The 20,360-nt window shown below is 36.9% G+C and overlaps 1 protein-coding gene across 2 annotated transcripts in view; it reads right to left on the minus strand.

Annotated features, from left to right (window-relative positions):
* Window positions 1–20,360, minus strand: part of LOC131987275 (glucocorticoid receptor-like) — an 84,861-nt gene that overhangs the window by 17,332 nt on the left and 47,169 nt on the right. Inside the window, exons 3-5 of one of the 2 annotated variants that reach the window (XM_059352470.1) lie at window positions 14,404–14,573; window positions 12,829–12,855; window positions 4,417–4,533 (exon numbers count right to left, since the gene is read on the minus strand). In XM_059352470.1, coding sequence (XP_059208453.1) covers window positions 4,417–4,533; window positions 12,829–12,855; window positions 14,404–14,573 — 314 coding nt within the window. The remainder of the gene's footprint in view (window positions 1–4,416; window positions 4,534–12,828; window positions 12,856–14,403; window positions 14,574–20,360) is intronic. The other variant, XM_059352471.1, reaches the window with a different exon arrangement.

The raw sequence follows: 20,360 nt of genomic DNA on the forward strand, positions 1-20,360 counted from the left end.
TCAATCTTCAGACTGACAACATTACACCTCATTGTGGCAAACAATTGTTAACACATATATATCACATATATTATTAAATGCAAGTATTTGGAAAGTATTTCATCAATTTATTCCCAGTTCACACTAAACTAAACTGTGTATTTTACACTTTAAAACAGATTCATTTTACACTTACTGAATGAGACTATTCTAGAAGCCAGTCTGCAGGTATCTTAAAATGCATCCATCAATACATTACAATATTAAAGGGGACCTATTATGATCATTTTCAGGTTCGTTTTATATTTTGGGGTTCTACTAGAAAATGTTAACATCCTTTAATGTTCAAAAAAAATGTTTTTTTCTTGTACTGTCCAGAAAAAGCCCAGTCTGCTATGGTGAGTCAGCATGGGAGAGGTTACGCCCTCAGAGCGTTTTGCCAAAAAGTCCTTTGTGGCAGGAATCTGTCAAACTCTAAAATGGAGAGCAAGAGGTTTCTGTGATGAGCAGTGATGCATATGTGCCTCCTCAGCCAAACTGTAGCCTGCAAGAGATTAGGTAAGGCTTTTTTTTAGCTTAGCCACATTGCTGTAAATGCCTTTGCTATGTAACTGAAGCAGTTGTCGATGTTTTGCAGCCACTACCGGTGGGTGGAGAGGAGCGAGGAGTCAGCAGTCAATAACGATATACAACAATCAATAAAAGAGGTTTATCATTTTTTTTATAAATCACCGCAACCATCAGAGGTCCTCAAGCAGACTGTCATAAATGTATAAAACAAATATAAGGCTGATTGGTCCAGCAGTATGAGAGATTAGCTGCGGATATACAGACAGTCAGACTGACAGACATGCTGCCAGATGCTTAATCTCTGCCAGGCGTAATAAGTCATCTAAGTCTAAAAGCTGTTCTCCTGGGTGAAAGTCCTGTGTTTGACCCGGTCATCCACCACAACCTTTGCACTGTAAGTACTTCATTGCTCTTTATACTGTTTCTACTAAAAGTTTACCAGAACTTGAAAGCCATATTTTCCTTGTGATCAAACTCTGGGTGGAGATAAGCAGAGGGGTGGGTGGTTCATTCTAATGAGTCTGCAAAAGACACAGATGTGGAGTCAAACCAAAGCGGCTTGTGGAATCACATGTTTTCTAATTTAGGCATCCCACAAAGAACTGACTGAATGGTAGGCACTCCAGATTCCCCAATAGAAATTAGAATAAATACGGAATGCTTCTTCCTTTTTAAAGAGCGACAAAAACACTCCTTGCTCTAAATACTCCTTACTTCAGCCTAGACTCACCTACTTAAGCTCCTACCTTCACTTTTTTTTATTTTAAGCCTAGATAAAATAAATAAAATGGGCAAACAAGAGGTCAGTTTAATTGAATGACCACTGACTTAAATTAAACTAGTTATATTGTGTAATCCCTTTAAATAAAAAAAATTCAGACCAGTGAAAGGTCAGAGTAATTCAAAACTCTGTTTCTTTTCCCAAGTAATAATGCAAAAAAGTCTATAAAACCATTTTTCTTCTCAGCGGAACATTATTTGCATTTTCTCTTGTGTGCATCAACATGAGTGTCAAATTGCTGCTGTGCACATGTAGGCTATCTGTTTTTACATTTCCTCCCATTACATGTGCAAAACATGTCAGGGGTTGAGAGGTTACCAGGAAAAAAACATGTTTTTTTCCCCTATTCTGTACCTTTTTTAATTTCCTCTCCTGGTGTTTCTATGGCAACTAAGAGCTTTTCTGGTGGGAGTCTTTCTGCTGATGCGCTGACGTCCATCAAATCCCTCTCCATGTCTTTCTGTCTCTCCCTATATGAAACTACTTTCACGTCTGTCTGGCTGGTACACACAGCTCTGTTCACATGTAACCTTACTTAACACTGACTGCCATTTCATGCCTCAAGGAAGCATCTGCTGAAAAAGACAAACAACAAAGTTCCAAACTATTTAGCAGTAGTTGTGCTTCACCTGTTGCTTGTCCATCTTCCTACACCTCGACCTGCTTCATTGTTGCTTATTTAACCCTTAAAGCAGAAGCATGAAAGATAACCAGATGATCCAAGGCATGGACTTCTGACTTAATAATGGATGATGCATTGATCAATGAGGCGACGCTTTAATACTGCCTCGCCCGCATACCATTACATGTGTACATGTATACAATAAAACATGCTCACAGCTGTTTCATATTGCAGCCTGAACATTATTGGTCCTCTTAACGAAATTGTAGCTTTCGAAATTGTGTGACATTTTTGCTCACATTGAAGGCTTTCCTTGAGAAGATGCACTGGATTTTCCACAAAGCAACAGCACATTTATGAGTACTGGCACTGTTCGAGACTATAATTTTTATTTTGACTTTCTCAAATCCACAAACCTCTCCACCATCGAAACCACAAATTCCAAAAGGATTCTGTTTCTATCACATGAACTGCCAGCAACTTGAAAAACAAAGCATTTTCTTTAAATGAGAGAAATAACAATATTCCTATGGCAACAGAATTATTATAAAAGTGGTAAAAGATGGAAGAAAAAGGAAAAAGACCTTTTCGGATGAGAAACAAAAATGGGAGGTTAGGAGAGAAATATGAAAGTAGTAATGTACACAGAATGAGTTAATTTGAGGTTGTATGCTCAAAATAATGGTCATGTGTTAGTCCATATTCAATGTCTGTATGTTTCCCCCTCTATGTATAAATGTATTATTCAATTAGTGTAATATGATGCATCTGGCTGCTAATTTATGTTAAGACGGCACATTTAATTGAGTGTCATGTTACCATAGTGACATACGACTCAATCTTACTCTTAAAAAAAAATACTTCCTTTACCAATTTCCTCCCAACATAAATATTTAGTGCACATGGTATAAATTTAAGCCAAACACAAGACCCAAGAATAAAATCAAAGTTTAATCAGCACATTGGATGATATGTTAGACAGCTATATCCTTGGTGTTCATAATATTTGAAACGCCACAATAACAAATAATATGTAAGTGTTCATGGTTGGAATACTGTCTTAAGTACCATTCAGTATACTGTAAGTGTTGAGCTACAAGGATGTTTTTTTAAATGATGCATGTCCTTAGTTATAAAATTTCTCATGGGAATTTCTCAGAAAATCTTTTAAACAGCAGGTGTTGTTCCATGACACATTCAAACTGATGTGAATTGCCTATTTTCTGCAAGCTTGGTGATGATGGTTTAAGTAGAAACCAGATATACTGGAGGCCATAGTGGAAAGAGTGGGTGGAAGTGTTACACCACCAATGACATCTACCATGAGTCACTTTAACAATGTGTTCTGAACACCACAGGATGGTGACCACTCAAGCTGTACAATGTCCCTCTGAACTTCGAAGTGATCATCTCCATCCCTTTAGCTATCAAACTGAGCGACGTCTTGCTTAAAACTTTAGATTGTGATTGCAAAATGCATGAAAATATGAACTAATGGTGTAAATATTTTTTCTTTAGAAAGTGACCAAGGTATAAGTGTATGGAAGAGGATTGGGGCCAGGTAGGAGAAAAAAATAATGAGATGAGGGGGAAAAAAAATAATTTGAAAAAAGTCGAAATGACGAAAATGAAGTTGAAATACAATGTCGAGAAAAAAAGTTGAAATACAATGTTGAGAAATGTCGAGAATAAAGTCAACTTTTTGAGTTTAGTAAAGTAGACTGCAAGCTTTTGCAAGATTTTCCTCATTACGTCTAATTATGTCTAAAAAATTCACATAAACTACAAAAGCTGATTTTCCAAAAACAATAGTATCTCATTTATGTGTAGGGAGATTTTAGTCCTACTACACCCTTAAATATTGTGGTTATTGCTCATTTTATGACATTGATGAAAATCAGGTTGTAGCTTGCAGTCTACTTAACTGTTCAGATAGTTTCTCTAAAACAATGTTCCTCTGATGACCTATTTATACAGGAACAAAGAATCTGTGAATATCTTTCCAACTTTACAGAACACAAAAAGTTGACTTTATTCACAACATTTGTACATTCCTGGGAGGGTTGAGTGAACCCCAGCATCATATAACGACACACTTAACTGTTAGTTGTAGTAGCTAGCAAACAACAACAGCATTTGGCATAAATGTAGATGTCTCATTTTTTATTTCTCCCTTTCTCCGCCTAATTTACTGAAATTGGCAAGAGAGGTGTGAGTAGAAGCCAACAGACCTCTACGGCAAGTATTGCCCTGGATTGGCTAAGCCACGCCCCTTTTTGAGTGATCCAATCAAATCTGCAGGATCAAATCCCTGTGGTACTGTAACCATACCCTACCCACATAATCTGTTTTAGTTGGAAATACCTCACATTACGAAAGCTAAATCCAATTTAACTGTTGTTTCACTGTGACTTTAAAGTCAGTTTCTATGGAGTCTGGCCTGATTTAACATTTAACTGTTTACCTTCCAAGTTCATTCCGGCTTGAAGACATTTCCTGAAGCGGCAGGCTGGACAGTTCTTCCTCCGGATCTTATCAATGATGCAGTCGTTTCTCCCTGCACACAGGTAGTTGTGCTGGCCTGCAAAGAGGAGAGGGAGAACAACATGAGGGAAAAGGGCAGACATATTAGCTAGCTAAGAAGGTTTGAGAAGGATTAACCTGAGCAGTATGTATTATGACCACCCTAACCACCTGATGATTCTATAGTAAGCCTGGAAAGCCTATAGAAGTCCTGTGGTGTTGACAGCTTCACTTCTTGAAATCTGCATTTGGAACATAAGGCACAGGCCAGGACTGTGTACAGAGCTGTTTCAGCCTAGCAGACTTGGTCCACGTTCATTGTGGCCCTTTCAGAAGAGTCTAAATGGCCCACATTTCTTTCCTGAACACTTTTTCTTAATAACTCCTTTCTCCTTTTCTCATAATAACTTACTTGCTACCAGAGCATGAAAGCAGTGCATGATTAGGATGATTAAGATATGGAAAAACACATGAACCTGGAATAAGATTAATTTAATCTGACAAATAGGACAAAAAAGGATATTGGAAATTATGTGTCAACTCCATTATATATTTTTTAGAAAAAATTATATGCGAGCAAAACTATTCATGCGACACAGGCACGACTTTGACTTTAATAGTTGGAAACGACCAAAGCCAGCAGTGAGTCTCTCAATACTCTTGTTTTTCTAACCCTGTCTGAACCCCCGAGCCCATTTGCTACGACTGAACACATCTTTATAAACAAAATAACAATAATAACACAATATGTTGTTTGTACAGCAGCTTATTAATACCTATATTAAAGTTGAATTGTTGTTGTTATAAATAACAACAAAATAGAGGTGTGGATGGTTCAAACAAACAAAGAAAACTGTTGTTTGTCTTCAGTGTGAAATTTAAAGTCAGTGTTGTTATTTTAAATCAGGTATGTCATTTAACTTCTCACCTTGCTACATTGTTTTCTGTCACATTTTATATCACCTACATAACTAACATAACTACCTCACGGCACCAGCAGTTACTTTAGTTGGAAAAAGGTTGCTCTGTAGGCCAAATGAGACCATTGATGAAAATGTGTTGGGAGCTCTTCAACAGACAAAAAAAACTGGATAAACCAGGAAAGTAATCCAGGCTCTTAAATACATAAGAAAAAATCTTAAAAAACCTGATAAAGATCTATGTTGGCCTTTTTAACGATTTAGCCTCTACAGTATATTCAGCCTTTCTAACATTTTTTTCCTTGTTGAATGATGTCTCTTATATTTTAGAGTGTCAGGATTGCCTTCCTAGTCATCCTCGTAGTTAATTTACACCTTTTTTCTGTGCCTCACCATGTAATGTTTGTTGCCGAAACCAAACCTAATTGCAACCGTTTAACAAAGTGAACCAAGGGACTTGTGGATCTGATGCTACTTAAAGGGGCGCTAATTTAGGTAATGCTCCTATGAGTCTCATTAGCGGATAGGAACAAAGGAAATATGTGGTCGCATAGTTTGGAAGACTTGCTGTTACAAAAGTGGTAACAAATGTATAATTTTTACTAAAAGGCTCAGAAATTTCTGATAACAGCTGAGCACTGTAGTTTTTAGCAAACATTAATCAAAGAATGGTTCAAATTTGGTGCAAGTGGGTATTTACACAGGTTTCACACTGATACACTTTCTTCATATTTGTCTGATATCTGACTCCAGTGGTGTTGCCATCTCAAATATCTTAAATCTTGATGAGATAGTTGGACACAAAAACATCCAGTGTATTTGTAAAGAGGGTAAAATATCACTAAGGACAGCTTTTACAGGCTTTTTTTTCTTTTATCAATACTGCCTCTTAAATACACAAATGGTACTTTTAATTGTATGTGTGATGTGATGTTACCATGTCAGTTCAGTAGCATAAGCCTGGGCCACTGTGCAACAGCATCCTGCTCTAATCACATACAGTACTTGGCATGGCAGAGCCTGAGGAGTGTCACATGAATCTTATCTTTCCAGCATAAACACATTCTTTTGAGTTCAGACTGAGGCATAATCAATCTAATAAACAAAATTAATAAGTGGGCGTCCCATGACATCATGCCAAGCATACTATGGTCAGCTTTTTAAGTTTCACTATGACAGTCCTTCTATGAAATCCAACTGTCATGATTAACTGCAATCACCTCTGATGTGCTAGATGAGTCACTAACCCAACAAAGACCTTCACATCTGCTGCTGAGATCATGAAACACTGTGGAAAACAGGCGTAGGCAGCAGACTCTGAGACTCTAAGGTCTTACAGATAGCTTCATACTCTTGTTGTGACCTGTATTAAATGATCCTGGTCCAGCAGAGAAACACTGGGCACACTGAAGATGCTACAGCACTGCAAAAAAGGGTGTCTAAAAACAAGATAAAAACACTAAGTCTGAGGGAAATGATCTTGCTGCATGGACAGATAATTTCACTTGACAAGATGTCTTTAATTAAGATTGTTAAATCTAGAAATAAGCGTGTTGAACACTTAAAATATATATATTTTTTATCTTGGTAAGAAACAAATAATTTACAGTGAGGATTGAGATGAAAGACAGCCACAAAAAGGAGAATTGTCAGGAATGTAAATATGTTTTTCACTTGTAGTCACTAACTGGTTACCATATTGACAGGTGATCTGCACTTTATCCAACCTACAATTGAACTATTTGCAACTTTTCCAGCTCATGCAGTAATAATGTGCATTCTTCCACTGACAAACGTTAAGCATCTGCTATTAAAGAGGCCTAAGCCACGTCTGGGTGACTGAATATAGCATATTCCACCATCTGCAATTACTGTAGTTATGTAGAGGTAAGGTGGAAGGTCTGCTGCTTAATAGTCACCCCTGGTATAATAGTATTACTTATTATAAAGCAGATCAACACAGCTATCACACTGTGAAGAGTGTCAGGAGGAGAGAATACCATAAAATAACCGAAAACCCAATAATGTGCAGTCTTTTCAAATTACAGAAACTAGCACTGTATTGTAAATTCATGACAAAATCATCCTACAGGAAGATTAAATGAAATATTTCACTTGCGTTCTCTCTCTACGTCCCTCCATAAACCCTTCATTCATCATACATAACTTTCTGCATGACCGCAAAAAAACATCATTGGCTGAAACACAGAATAAACCGTGCCTTGATGAAATGCCCTTTGGGACCAAAACATTGTTACTGATCTTTGAAATATCATGTGTTTGAAGCTGTTTGAACTAAAGGGCATTCAATAATACCACTGGCACCATATCATAGACTGTCAAAATATTATTATATAGTGTGTAATTGGTTTTTCTGTATTACTATACCCTAGAGGCACATTAACATGATAACACATATTGTGCTATATATATATATATATATATATATATATATAGCAGAATAAAATATTCAGACTAGACTCTGCATTCAGAAAAGCCGTACACCTCATTTTATTTATATTCAAGCCAGTTTTGAACACTGTTCAGCTATGTGCAACAAATCTGTTTCATAGAGCGGTCTTATGATGCTTATAACCAAGCAGAACAATAATTAAACCAACAAATCACAAGTTTGCTGATCATTCATTCTAGATTCAACACCGTTCTTCACATCCGGCAGTCAGTGTTATTGTTGTCAATGAAAAACTATGATGAAAAATATTTGCTGGCCAGCATCTTTTTCATGATGAAAATGAGATGAGAAACAGGTATTATACATGATTGCCCATAAAGTAGGATTTTTTTTTCAGACACAGTCCTCTGTTTATTGTGGTTTCATTTTCATTGTGATATGTTTGGAAAAGATTGATTAATAACGTTTTGAGAAGTTATTCACTAAAAAATATTTTATTCCAACTCCGTAGGTTACCATGTATTTAGAACAACAATTAAAATCTACTGAGAACTATGGTAATATAGCATAAAATAGACATGTTAACAAATGATATGTTGTTATGATAACAAAGGGTATTTTTCTTATCCTGACTTACTTCTTAAATATCTATCTTACTATCTGACATCTCTTCAAAAGCTGGTAACCTACTTGACCTGATGTACCAGCTCGCAATGTCAGATGACACATTTTTCTACCGATTTCATCTACATTGCCACTGAAGATAAATCAAATGTTGACCTGACGCTGCCAGATGGTTTGTTACACAGCACCATCTGAGAAGCTGTCAATGACAACTGTTGAAAAGGGCAGACACTTGGCAGACAGGTGATTAGATCATCTGTCAATCACGTCTATGTCAACATTGACATTGTTGTTTGTAATGTCGCCTCATGACATTACCAATCACTAAGATGCCAACAACATGAATTTGTGATTTTGTGGTCCAGCAGATTGCATGATCTTGTGAAGCCAACAGTAGTTTAGTGAGTGAATCACTAAAGGTACAATAATGCCCATGATGCCAAGTGAGTACTGGCTATGTTAACCAGAGCTTTCAATCACACCTACAACACTGTGTGTATGTTATCATACAGGTGCATCTCAATAAAATAGAATATCATAGAAAAGTTTATTTATGTCAGCAATTCAAATCAATAGGTGGAAATAACACATTATATAGAGCCATTACACACAGAATGAAACATTTCATGTTTAAATTTATTTAATTTATTCTAATCAAAATGATTATGGCTTACATTTAATTAAGACCTAAAATTCAGTGTCTAAAAATGTAAATATTACAAAAGATAGTATGTTTAATATGGAAATGTTGGCCTCTGAAAAGTATTTCCATCTAGGTATATGCACTTGGTTTGGCGTATTTGACTTGAACAACTGGAAATGGACTTTTCCATCATATTCTAATGCAATGAGATGTACCTGCAATCTACTATAAATAGATAGAAAGTGCCTAAAAATAAAACACACTTTTGTCTAAAACTAAATCAAAATCTGGCGACTTAACTTCAGAAAGCATCCTTAAAAAATTCTTTCAAACTATTCAAATAAATGAACAGGATGAAGGAGAGCCATTTTAGATGACCAGGCAGTGTTTTGTCATTGCTGGAACAGCGTTTTATGCTTCTGACACCAAATTACAGCACGTATCCCTGCAGAAAAGTGCAAGAGCTCCAGATTTGTGACTGTCATGATCATTTTTATTGAAGCTGAAGTAGTCAGCAAACTGTAAAAGGCAAAAAACATGCCAGAATTTCAAGTTGTAGCTCTCCCCTTCCCCTCTCTGCTAGGAACATTTGCTTGACTATTTTCAAAATGGCGGGATTTTACGGCAATATGGTAGCTAAAATATGTTTCTGAAAATATCTGATGCGAGAATAGTCAATGAAGTAACAGAATTTTGATTCATATTTGATCAGCGTTGCCTAGTTTGAACACGGTTTGCGAGCAGTCATTGACATGATTGACAGCTGCGTTCGAGACTCCTCAGCTCTGATTAGTTTAGTTTGTTAAGGCGCAGGGGGATTATCACAAATGCTAGGAGCACTAGGAGGAGGCAGAGCAACATGAGGTTTTTCACAGATTATCTGTCCCATGTATATACTGTAACAGTTTCAACAAATATGCCAAAAAGGTATTTATGTAAAAGTTGCCAACTGTAGCTTTAAGTCCGAGTAATACAGTTCATTTCAATGTTAAGACTTTAAGATTATTGGTAAGACATTTATGTCTGAGTATCAACTGTCCATTCACTTTTTAATAACCTTTGTAACAGTCAGTCAGCTCATATTTATTTTCCTTCATCACCCATTGCTTTACATTATTTTGCCCTTCTCCTGTCTGCTCACAAATGAGTGAATACTGAGGTTATTACAGCAGCCTAAATGCATGTACTATGAGCACCAGCAAACACTGATTCTGGGGCATCAAGCAAATGATTAGCTAACCTAATGATGTTTCAGAACAGCAGCGCCCTATGTCGGTGGAGGCTGGAGCTAAATGATGTCTGTAATCAAGATGGAGCACACCAGTTTCTGTATATGCTCTGTACTTTAACATAGTGGTGTCAGACTAAAGGTCACAGTATGGACTACTCCTTCGGTAAGTTGTTGTTAATTACACAACACTCATATAGTAATTATGATTGTATTCGTTAGTGGAAAAGGTCTCTCTGTGTTTATCAAAAACCCAGGGAAAAAACACCTTTGAAACTTACAAATAATCATGCTTCACGTGGACTGGAAATTAATCTGCAGGGTTGTTGGTGTGACAACAAGATAGCAGCCTGGGAGCTGCCAGTTGCAGCCATCAGTGATATCACAGGAACTCACTGCAAACAATATTGTAAACAGCCATCTGTGGTGTCAAAAGTGCCAGCTGAATCAAACTGATATCCTCTCTCCCTTATCCAGGCCTAATCTGCTAACAAGGGCCTGGCAATACCCATCAGCTCTGGTTGGGAAAGCCTCTGCCTGGGTTCATAGCCAACACTAGCATGCAGGGCTGCAGCTAATGAGTGTTTGCTCAGTGTGCCAATGGTTAGCACTGTCAGCTCTCAGCAATGAGGTGCTGTGTTTAAATCTGACCTGTTCCTTTCAGATCAGCATTAACCACTTATACCGGTTACTTAATCGGATCCTCTGTTAAGAAAAAGAAAGTTGTGACTCGCAAAAGTCCTTAATAATCAACCAAAATAATAAAATTATAATCCGATCACATGAAAATTAAGTAAAAACACTAAATTTTTGCCATGCAGTGATCCCAAACAAATACAAGTTTAGAGAGCAGTATTTGGTAACACTTTCTATGAAACCCATGTCTATATTGATTTGTAACATACATATTGACAATGCATTGTATTCTGCTTATTAAAATATTTTAATACGCACTTATAAATATTCATAGTGCCTTATAACAATAATCACAGCACATTGTAAATAATTTTATAATGACTGGTCAAGTATCATAGTACTTGCAGGTCACTCACTGACATTATTTTGCAGGCCCATGCCCATAACACTGATTATACTACATTATAAAAGTGGTACAATGAATTACAACTATAAGTATTATAATACATAATGATCCTTGCAAAAAAGTCTGTAAGCGATTAGCAGTAATGAAATATAATGATACTGGACCTTATATGTCGTTATAAAATGCTTGATTATATGTTACTGTCATTGCTATAAAGTAGTATGCATATGTATGACCGCTTATTACTATAATTATACAGTGCTGTACGGAGATTATAATGCATTATAGCAATGGACATCAGAGATAGTGGTAGCTTTATTTTTTGCCTCAGAGCAATATGGTTTCATCACCTTTCTAGAATAGAAATAGAATCAGTCTAGAATAGGAACTAATTTATGTTGTGCTATCTCACCCATACATAAAGTTAGATGACATGCAGGAAAAACAAAGATGAGGATTGTGATAAGTATGTTTTACTATAAAAAATAGTTCAATCGTCCATAAATTTAAATTTAAAGATGATTTCATGATAATTTTTCTTTGGAAAAACCTAAGAAAACTAAAAGTGCAGCAGAAAGTTAAAAAAAACTACAGTTTGCAGAATACCTAGACTTAAATGTTTTCCCTTATTTATTTACAATATTGCTATTATGTGAAGGCTGTGTTTATTATTCCATATTCTAAAAATGAAAAAAAAAAATTTTCTTGTATTTAAGATGGGTCTGACTCATTGCAGAAACACATTATAAACTTTTACCAACTGCTACAAACAGACATTAAACATTTTTAGATAAACTTAAGGATAAAGTAATCATTTGGAGTAACTGGATTTTCTGACAAAATGCAGAGTCAAAGCTGAAAACAAGGCTTCTTAACACACTTGACGTTTTGGAGATGCATGATTTTTACGGGACAATGATGTTAAGTTGCTGTAGACTGCAACTGGCATTTGAAGTCAAACTATATTGCTATCAGTTGAAAATCAATCCAGCAGGTATTTTTAAAAGCAGACACCTGGACGTTGACTTAATACAGTTATCAACATAAACAAAGAAACACACACTGAGCAAATAAAACACATGAACAGCACAAGGGAGGAAAAAAAATTGAGGTGATTTTTTTTTTTTCTTCAGATGGGTGAATTTGGGTCATGTGCAAAAGAAAAAGCCTATCAAGAGACAGGGTGTGATTGCAATTATTGGCTCTACCACCTTTGAGGATGATGAGGTGAAACATTCAGAAACTGAAGGACACAATCACTCACAGGCAATTAACGCTGACTAGAATTATCATATGAGAACATTTGCATGCATTAACAGTTAGTTGGCTAAAGAGGCTATATGCATGTGTCTAGGCAGATTGGTCAGATTTCAGTGCTGAAGGAATACAGGGACATGGGCAAATCAAAAGTCATAGTATTATCATCATCATCATAATTGTAATTATTATTTATTTATGTATGATTAAAAGTGCATTTATTTACCATCTGTGTTTTGTCGTGCTCTCCATCCTTCACCATAGAGACAACGACCGGAGAATGGAGAGTGGGGGGAGAGAAACAAAAATAACAGATATAACTTTCTCAGTGCTACTGCAGGCAGCTCTTTTCAAAATAAAACTTCAGTTTTAGTTTCAGTTTCAGTGAGTGCTCGGCATTTACACCAGCACCACATCTTAAGAAGCTGATATGCTTTATAACAGTCAACAATCATACAACTCAACAAAGTAACTGTAGCAGATTGTCCAGATCAAATGAAGTGTTCAGCTTTAAAATGTCACAAGTCATCTGTATTTTTTAAAATTTTTGTACACATATTTTTTAGGAAAAGGCTAACAAATGGCTTCAATAATCAACCACCATCAACGTTTTAGTCCTGAGCTGTTGCAACAGTCAAATAATCTATGTTTATTCACTATTATATCAGTAGCAGCATTAGTTAGAGATGTAGAGGGAGCCGACAGATGAAGATAGCGAACATAGGCACAGAATGACAGAAAAGAACAAGACTGCCGGCCTGCCAATTGGGACTTGAAAACAAAGGATTAGTTTTGCTCAATTGTCTGCATTTAGTAGCAGTGTTGGGCCAATAATAAATAAGAGAGTGGATTAGTTATTGTTCACCTGGCCAGTACCACTCCAGTGTTGATGAATGCAGTATTAAATTAACAGTAACACAATCGCAAGAAAGCCTTTGCAAACTAATGACACATCTGTACAGACTGCTTTAGAAAGACAGGAAATGGAGAAACAGAAACAGAGAGAAGCAGAGGGAGATGGAATGCATTGCAGAAATCCTTTAACATAAATTACTCTGTGTTTGTCAGATGCATTCCTGCCCCTCCCATCTCAAGATTTCGTCAAGGCAATTGGATTCAAGACAAGCGTCCTGATGCACAAACTGCCTGACACAGACTGTATCAGAAGATATCAAATGTTCACCAAGCAAAGCAGAAGAACGGCTGTCTTACAAGCTTGTTTTAATATTTTCTTGTTTTCAGTGATAATTACTTCTAAGTCATCCCTGCTTTGACACAGGACAAACAGGAAAGGCAAGAGAAGCATAGCAGTGACATGCAAGGTCAGGACTAAGACTCAAACCCACCAAAAGATCACACTATCATTCAACTCTGGCCCTGGATTTTTGGGAAATAATTACATTTTCTTGCTGCCTAAGAAACGAGACACAGCAGAGATGTTTCACTGCTGTGCAACAGCTTCAACAGTTGATTAACTTAAATTAAGGAGAATCTTTAGGACAAAATGTACAAAGGTAATGGACGCTAACTGTCGCTATTAGCGGCACATGTACACGGTTGTGGCTGCTTAATATAGAATACACGGACATGAATATGCAAATCTAATTACAGCCTGTTGTAAATGTGGCCACAACTCATTGGCTCAGAACGTAAAAAGATTTAAATGAAAGCACATTTTTTAATTATTTACACACAAACCTTTATCTGACAAAGATTTGTGTTAAACAAATTTAGTTTTTTGGCATTAACATGTGACATGTGTGAGTGACTGAGTGAGTGGATGCAGGTGTGTGAGACCAACCTTCGACAGCCCTCTTGAAGAAGACCTTGCAGCTGCCACAGGTAACAACCCCATAGTGGCATCCCGAGGCCTCGTCTGAACACACCAAACAGATTTTATGTGTCTGCCCACTGGGCTTGGATGAGCCCGGCACCGTAGAACTGCTGGTCTCTCCCGCTCTGGGTGACGAGCTGAAATGCATTGAGAGGGAGGGAGAAAAGAGAAGATTATGTAAAGATGAGTGAGCAGCGAAGATGCTTGTGATAAATCGAAGGCAGGTTGCTCGAGGGCTGGTTTATGGGTAGAGACAGCTTGAATGGTATGCTGTACTGTTGCTAGGAGACATGAAAACCCTGTGGCCAAATCCGATAGACTCAGAGAAATATGTGAAGACAGATAAATGTTTCAATTGGTGATCTGGACTTGGCTTGAATATTCAGAATGATGGTGATATTGCTTAAAAAATGAAACAATAATGTACAGGCATGTGCAGCAGTTCTTGCAAAATTACAGGACATTGATGCAAATCTAATTCTGTGTTCAGACTACAAGCAACAATGTTACAAAACAGACAAGCATGGCCAGCTACGCTGACGCCAAGTGGTTTAAGTCTTGCACAAGCGCTCATTGACGTGGTTATTTCATCATTGGCAAACATGGGCGGTCAGTTGAGAGAATCACATATCATTGCACAGAAAGCTAGCATAGCGTTAGCTAACTAAACTAAACTAAACAGCACAGTATCAAAGCTAATGTTAACCGTGACGTTACTTCGTTACTAATAACTGGTGAAACAAAAACATGATTGATTGGCTTTTCATCGTGTCACTGTAGTGCTACAATCCCAGCGGATTTGTATTGCAAATTGTACATTTGAAGTGTTGAGTACCAGGGCATAGGGCTAGATAAGTATTTTTTAGTTCAGCCTACTCCCTTTTTTTTGGACCAAAATGATATAGGGAACTACCTAGTGAATATTGAGTTAACTGGTTCTTATATCTATCGTATTACTTAGACGGTGCAGATGCATGTATATGTATAGTTGTTGTTTATTTTTTGGTTCGAAAAGAAGAATTAATAAAAATAAAAATAAATTTAATACCACTGAAAATGACTTGTCCCTGGTTGTCATTGTTTCTACTTTCATACCCTACAGTTGGTGGTTACTTAGGAAAATCTCAACAAGCAGGCGACACTGAACACATGTTCAGACTGTAACTGGCTACATTTCACTTCCACTGTATTCAATGAAACTGGCTGCACAGACTTGGCTATTCTGCCTCCTGCTTGGCTGATGAGCTGTGTTTTTTCTAGCCTCCATTAGTGATAATTGTACATGTAAGAAATGTACTTTATTTGCTGTCTTGCAGGGAAGGCTTCATGAATTGGAAGCACAGCTCTGCACCGTCGAAACTCAATCTTTAACATTGGCAGCTATAGTTAGCCAGCCCCCAGTAGCTGGTGCAGGCCGATCTAATGCAGCTCCTGTAGCCACCCCCCGGCTGATTCAGAGCAGCTGGGAAACCAGGGAGGTTGGGTAACTGTCCGAAAGAAACATAGCCCAACAGGGGACTCATTTCCTGCTAATTAACAGGGCTCAGTGGGCTGAATGCACAGTCGGACACAGATTCCAGAGATTATCTTAGTAACACTTTCTATGATTCCCATGTGATTGATATGATTCCAAGAAATTATAAAGTATTATACTACTTGACCTTATATGTATAAAGCATTACAAATATTTGAGTGCTCATAATAATAATTATACAGAGTGATAAACAGATTATACTGTATGTATTTATAATGCATTATAGACATGGGCTTAATAACATCTCAGTTTCGATAGAAGGAAAGAAAATTTGCTTAAGAGGAAAAAAGTCTAATGTTCAGAGTGACTTTAAGAAGCATTGATTACAGTATAAAAGACTGGGAGCTTGTCCTCAGATGAAGCTCTCTGACTTAAGTGTGATATAGCTGATGGTTTGTTAATTTCAATGAGCTCACTGACCGTTTTCTCATTAACGCTTAATGTGTAAGCAAATTAGTCAGTCTCAGCAATGAGGCCTATCACCGGCGAGAGTTCTTCTGTGCAGTAACTAAGCTCTAAATCTCACTCCAAGCCTCCAATTGTGTTACGATGCACATTAAAGCCTTGTTTAAATCTCCTGAGAAACTTGCCTGCACACACACAAAGTAACTGAGACACCTGAACTGCAGTGAGAAGCTTAACTAGGCACCAACACCAATTTTTTCAATGTGTTGACGGCAAAGTGCCAGCATGTGCACTGAGAGTATGTCAGGTTAAAGAAGTGAAACAGCCAAACGGCTCCAAACTAGCGTAAGACTGACACTGCTGTGTAATCCATGACAGGAATGTAACAGCATTAGAAGGGCTTAAATCTTTTCTCCCTTGTTTGTTTTGGCAGCACTCTCTTGGAATGTATATGAGCGTCACATAACAGAGTTGGCTTGCTAAGCTTGATAATGACTTTTCATACAGGCAGGCCTAAAGAAACCTCAGTGCTGTTACTGGATCATAATGTTACAATTGTTGTGTCTACCTAATTTCTCTCTATGACTTTAAAGACATACAGTCAAGTTTGCATGACAGGAGTGGAGAGTGGAGATAGTATATAAATGGAGCTTCTAAGTATCTGTCTCAAAGACATGGAGCCATCCCCGGCAATCTCCCCAAACAAGCCTGACCTAAATTCACAGAGCTTCATGGTCATTGGAAAGACGACACTCGCTTATGTAATTTGGACTGTGACCAAAGGGAGTAAAGGTGGTGTATCTTGGAAGTCGTCCAGGTAAGAAATTTAGCCGTAGCTTAACACTGAACTAGCCAAGATCGTTCCCAACACATGCAGATGGTTTCAAATAGTTTCCCGGGATTCAGAAAGTGATGCCATCTTAACTTTTGGCAGTCATCTAAAAAATAGACAATCACACCATTTTGCAGATGGCTTAAAGGAGCAGGGAGAGCTTTTCCACGGTCGAGAAGAGGGAGTGTGACCTTTACAGTGTTAATTATCTGCTGTATGTGCATTCTCAGAGCTAAAACACATTATCTAACTAAAACTACAAAAAGCAGAGCAAGCTGCTGCTGCAATAACTATTAAAATGGAATTAACTTTGTTCACTAAAAAAAAAAAATGAAATAGTTAATTCAAACATGAAACACATACCTCAACCACAGACGTAGCAGGCTGTATGACTAACACCTAAATGACTATGTATAGCTCATTCTGAAACTTATCAAACCCACAACTAAACTGTTGTTTAGTCTTTGTAAAAGTACAGTACTCAATCTCACCAAAACTTACATACAACATACATATGACCCAAATCCTATACGCAAGCCGTACCAGCCATTTTCACATTTAATGCAAACGATCCTCGCTGTTAAACTCTTGCCATTCCACCCCATTTTTAGAGAGGTGTGTCTATGTTTGATTTGGCATCACACTCTTGAAGGCATAGTAGAAAAGTATATTGTGATTACTTCTGTTCTCAAACTGCTGTGATACCTCCTTGCTCTCAATATACCTATGAAAACCATAAACCTGAATGCCCTCTGTGTGTAGTTTGTGGTTGTAAAGTTTTATGAGGTTTTGATTATCCTAGAGGTCACAACAGGTCGTTTTATGCAGTGAGGTCAAGCTTAAAAAGTGGTCTCGCGAAAATGTAATGGCTACTATGCTGACTAACATCATCACATATGAATAAAACTGGGCTCCACAAGAGTCTTAGTCCACAAATAACGCGATTCCAAGACTGTTTAAGGACTCCATATGCAGAAATATTAATACAAAGCTAAAAATAACACACAAACTGCATGTTTTTGGCTCCGAACTGCATGGGGCCAGTATAAAGTGGGCATGCATGTAAAGGGAAGACTCCTGGGTCCCCATATAACCCATTTTTATTTCGATATCTTGAAGTCAGAGGTCAAGGGAGCCCTTTGAAAATGACCATGTCGACAACATATCACAACATGGTTGGTACCAAAAGGATCTTAAGGTGTTTTTGTTTCAAATGAAACCCGTATCAATAAAACTGATCTCACTTCAGTCTCTAGAAGACTGAAAGTCAGCCAGGCCAGCAATCTGGTTGTTAAGGGGTTAAAACAGTATGATCATCAAGTGTCTATGTCATACAAGGCTCCAGCTCATATGCAAAATAAATTGTGTTGTTAATAAAGCTTTTCATAATACTTTTAAGATTTACTAGGGCTGGGCGATATGGACGAAAAGTAATATCCTGATATATTTAGGCTGTATATCGATATACGATATATATCCCAATATTTTTATTGCAAAGTGGGAGAAATGTTCAGTCAAAGTCAAAGCCAAATGTGACATGTCATAAGTAGTTTTATTGAAACCGTTTATTTAAGTGAACATAAATACTGTATAACAACAGGAGTACCTTTTTTTTTTTCTTTAAATCAAAGCTCCATAAAGTGCACATTTATATAGAAAAATATCTTAAATAAAAATAGCCTATGAAATAAAATAGGCCAATCTTTTTCTGAAATATATATATTTATATGAGGAAAGAATAACAAACATTACAAAATAACTAAATATGAAAAGCCTAGTAAGTGCAGCATTTATATATAAAGAAAGACATTTTTTTTAACTTTATCGATATATGCAATATGGTCTAATTCTATATCACTTTAAAAAATATATCGATATATTTTTATATTGATATATTGCCCAGCCCTAGAATTTACCACAGTCATGTTGTTGCTTGATGAAGGCGTTATCTAATTCAGCTCACCCTTAACCTGACCTGTACACACCAAGGATAGAGTGTATGTGCTACACTGGCAACAAATTTTGGCAGATGCTTTCCAATATGTACTGGTCTTAACTCTGGATCGTCAGTCTGGCAGTAGTGGGGTATTTATAGAAAGGCCCTCTTTGAACCTCCGTTATGAGGAGTATGGTGTCCTGTTATGTGCTCATCTTTCTGGCTCTCTCATTACTTGTCAACTTAAAGCAGCTATGGCAAGAGTGGAGTGAAGATGCTGTGAACACTAATTATCAGCAGTGCTTGACCTGTGATGGCTCTCTTGGGATTGCTCAGTCATTGTCAAAAATGAAAGACTGCCAGTTAAGTGGGAGATCACATGACACCAATCGACCAAGTGAAGCACATAAGCATTACCCCGCTATGTGCTTTTCATTTTTCAGATCATTAGAGTTGTTATTAGTAGTAACAGCGCTTCAAGGCTTGATCTGCTGTATATTAATTTATATTACACGGTCGCCCATAAAATTGGAATCATTTTGTTTTCAGACACAATCTGATAATTGTGGTTTCATTTTCATTATGATATGTATGGAAGAGATTGATTAATACATTTTTGAGAAGATATACACTTTACCTATCAATAATAAATCACATTGTCACATGGAAAGAGGTAAAAAAAAGATTTTATTCCAACTTTATTCGCGACTGTATTATTATTATTATTATTACTTATAATACTAATATTTTGTTATCTTTTTGTTCCACTTTTTATTTTTAATATTTTATCGTGCATTTAAGAGCAAAAACAAAAGGTGTGTGTATACATATATGTGATTACCTTCAATAGGAATTCTAATTTTTGAAAATAAAATGTCAAATAAATTTTACTTTAAACAAAAAAAAAATGTTTTTGTCCAAAACATCATGCCATATATTGTGCTGTTTCCATAGAGGTGAAGGAATTATTTATTGCAGTGAGAAGAAGTGAAGAATAAAATAGAGAAAAAGAAGTGAAGAATAAAATAGAGAAAAACTGCCTCAAACTGCTTAGGGTTCAGAGAGTTAAAATGCTGTTAATGTAAAATGACCACAGGGTGGTGTTTGAATTAAAAATTTACAACCCCCCTACTCCTGCTGAAACGCACATGCTCCTCCCATCTCTGAGTCAACAAGTGTGGCTCTGAGCCATGCAGCAGAGATTCAAGCCTCATTAG

This window comes from Centropristis striata, chromosome 15, assembly GCF_030273125.1.
Source record: "Centropristis striata isolate RG_2023a ecotype Rhode Island chromosome 15, C.striata_1.0, whole genome shotgun sequence".
Lineage (NCBI taxonomy): Eukaryota > Metazoa > Chordata > Actinopteri > Perciformes > Serranidae > Centropristis > Centropristis striata.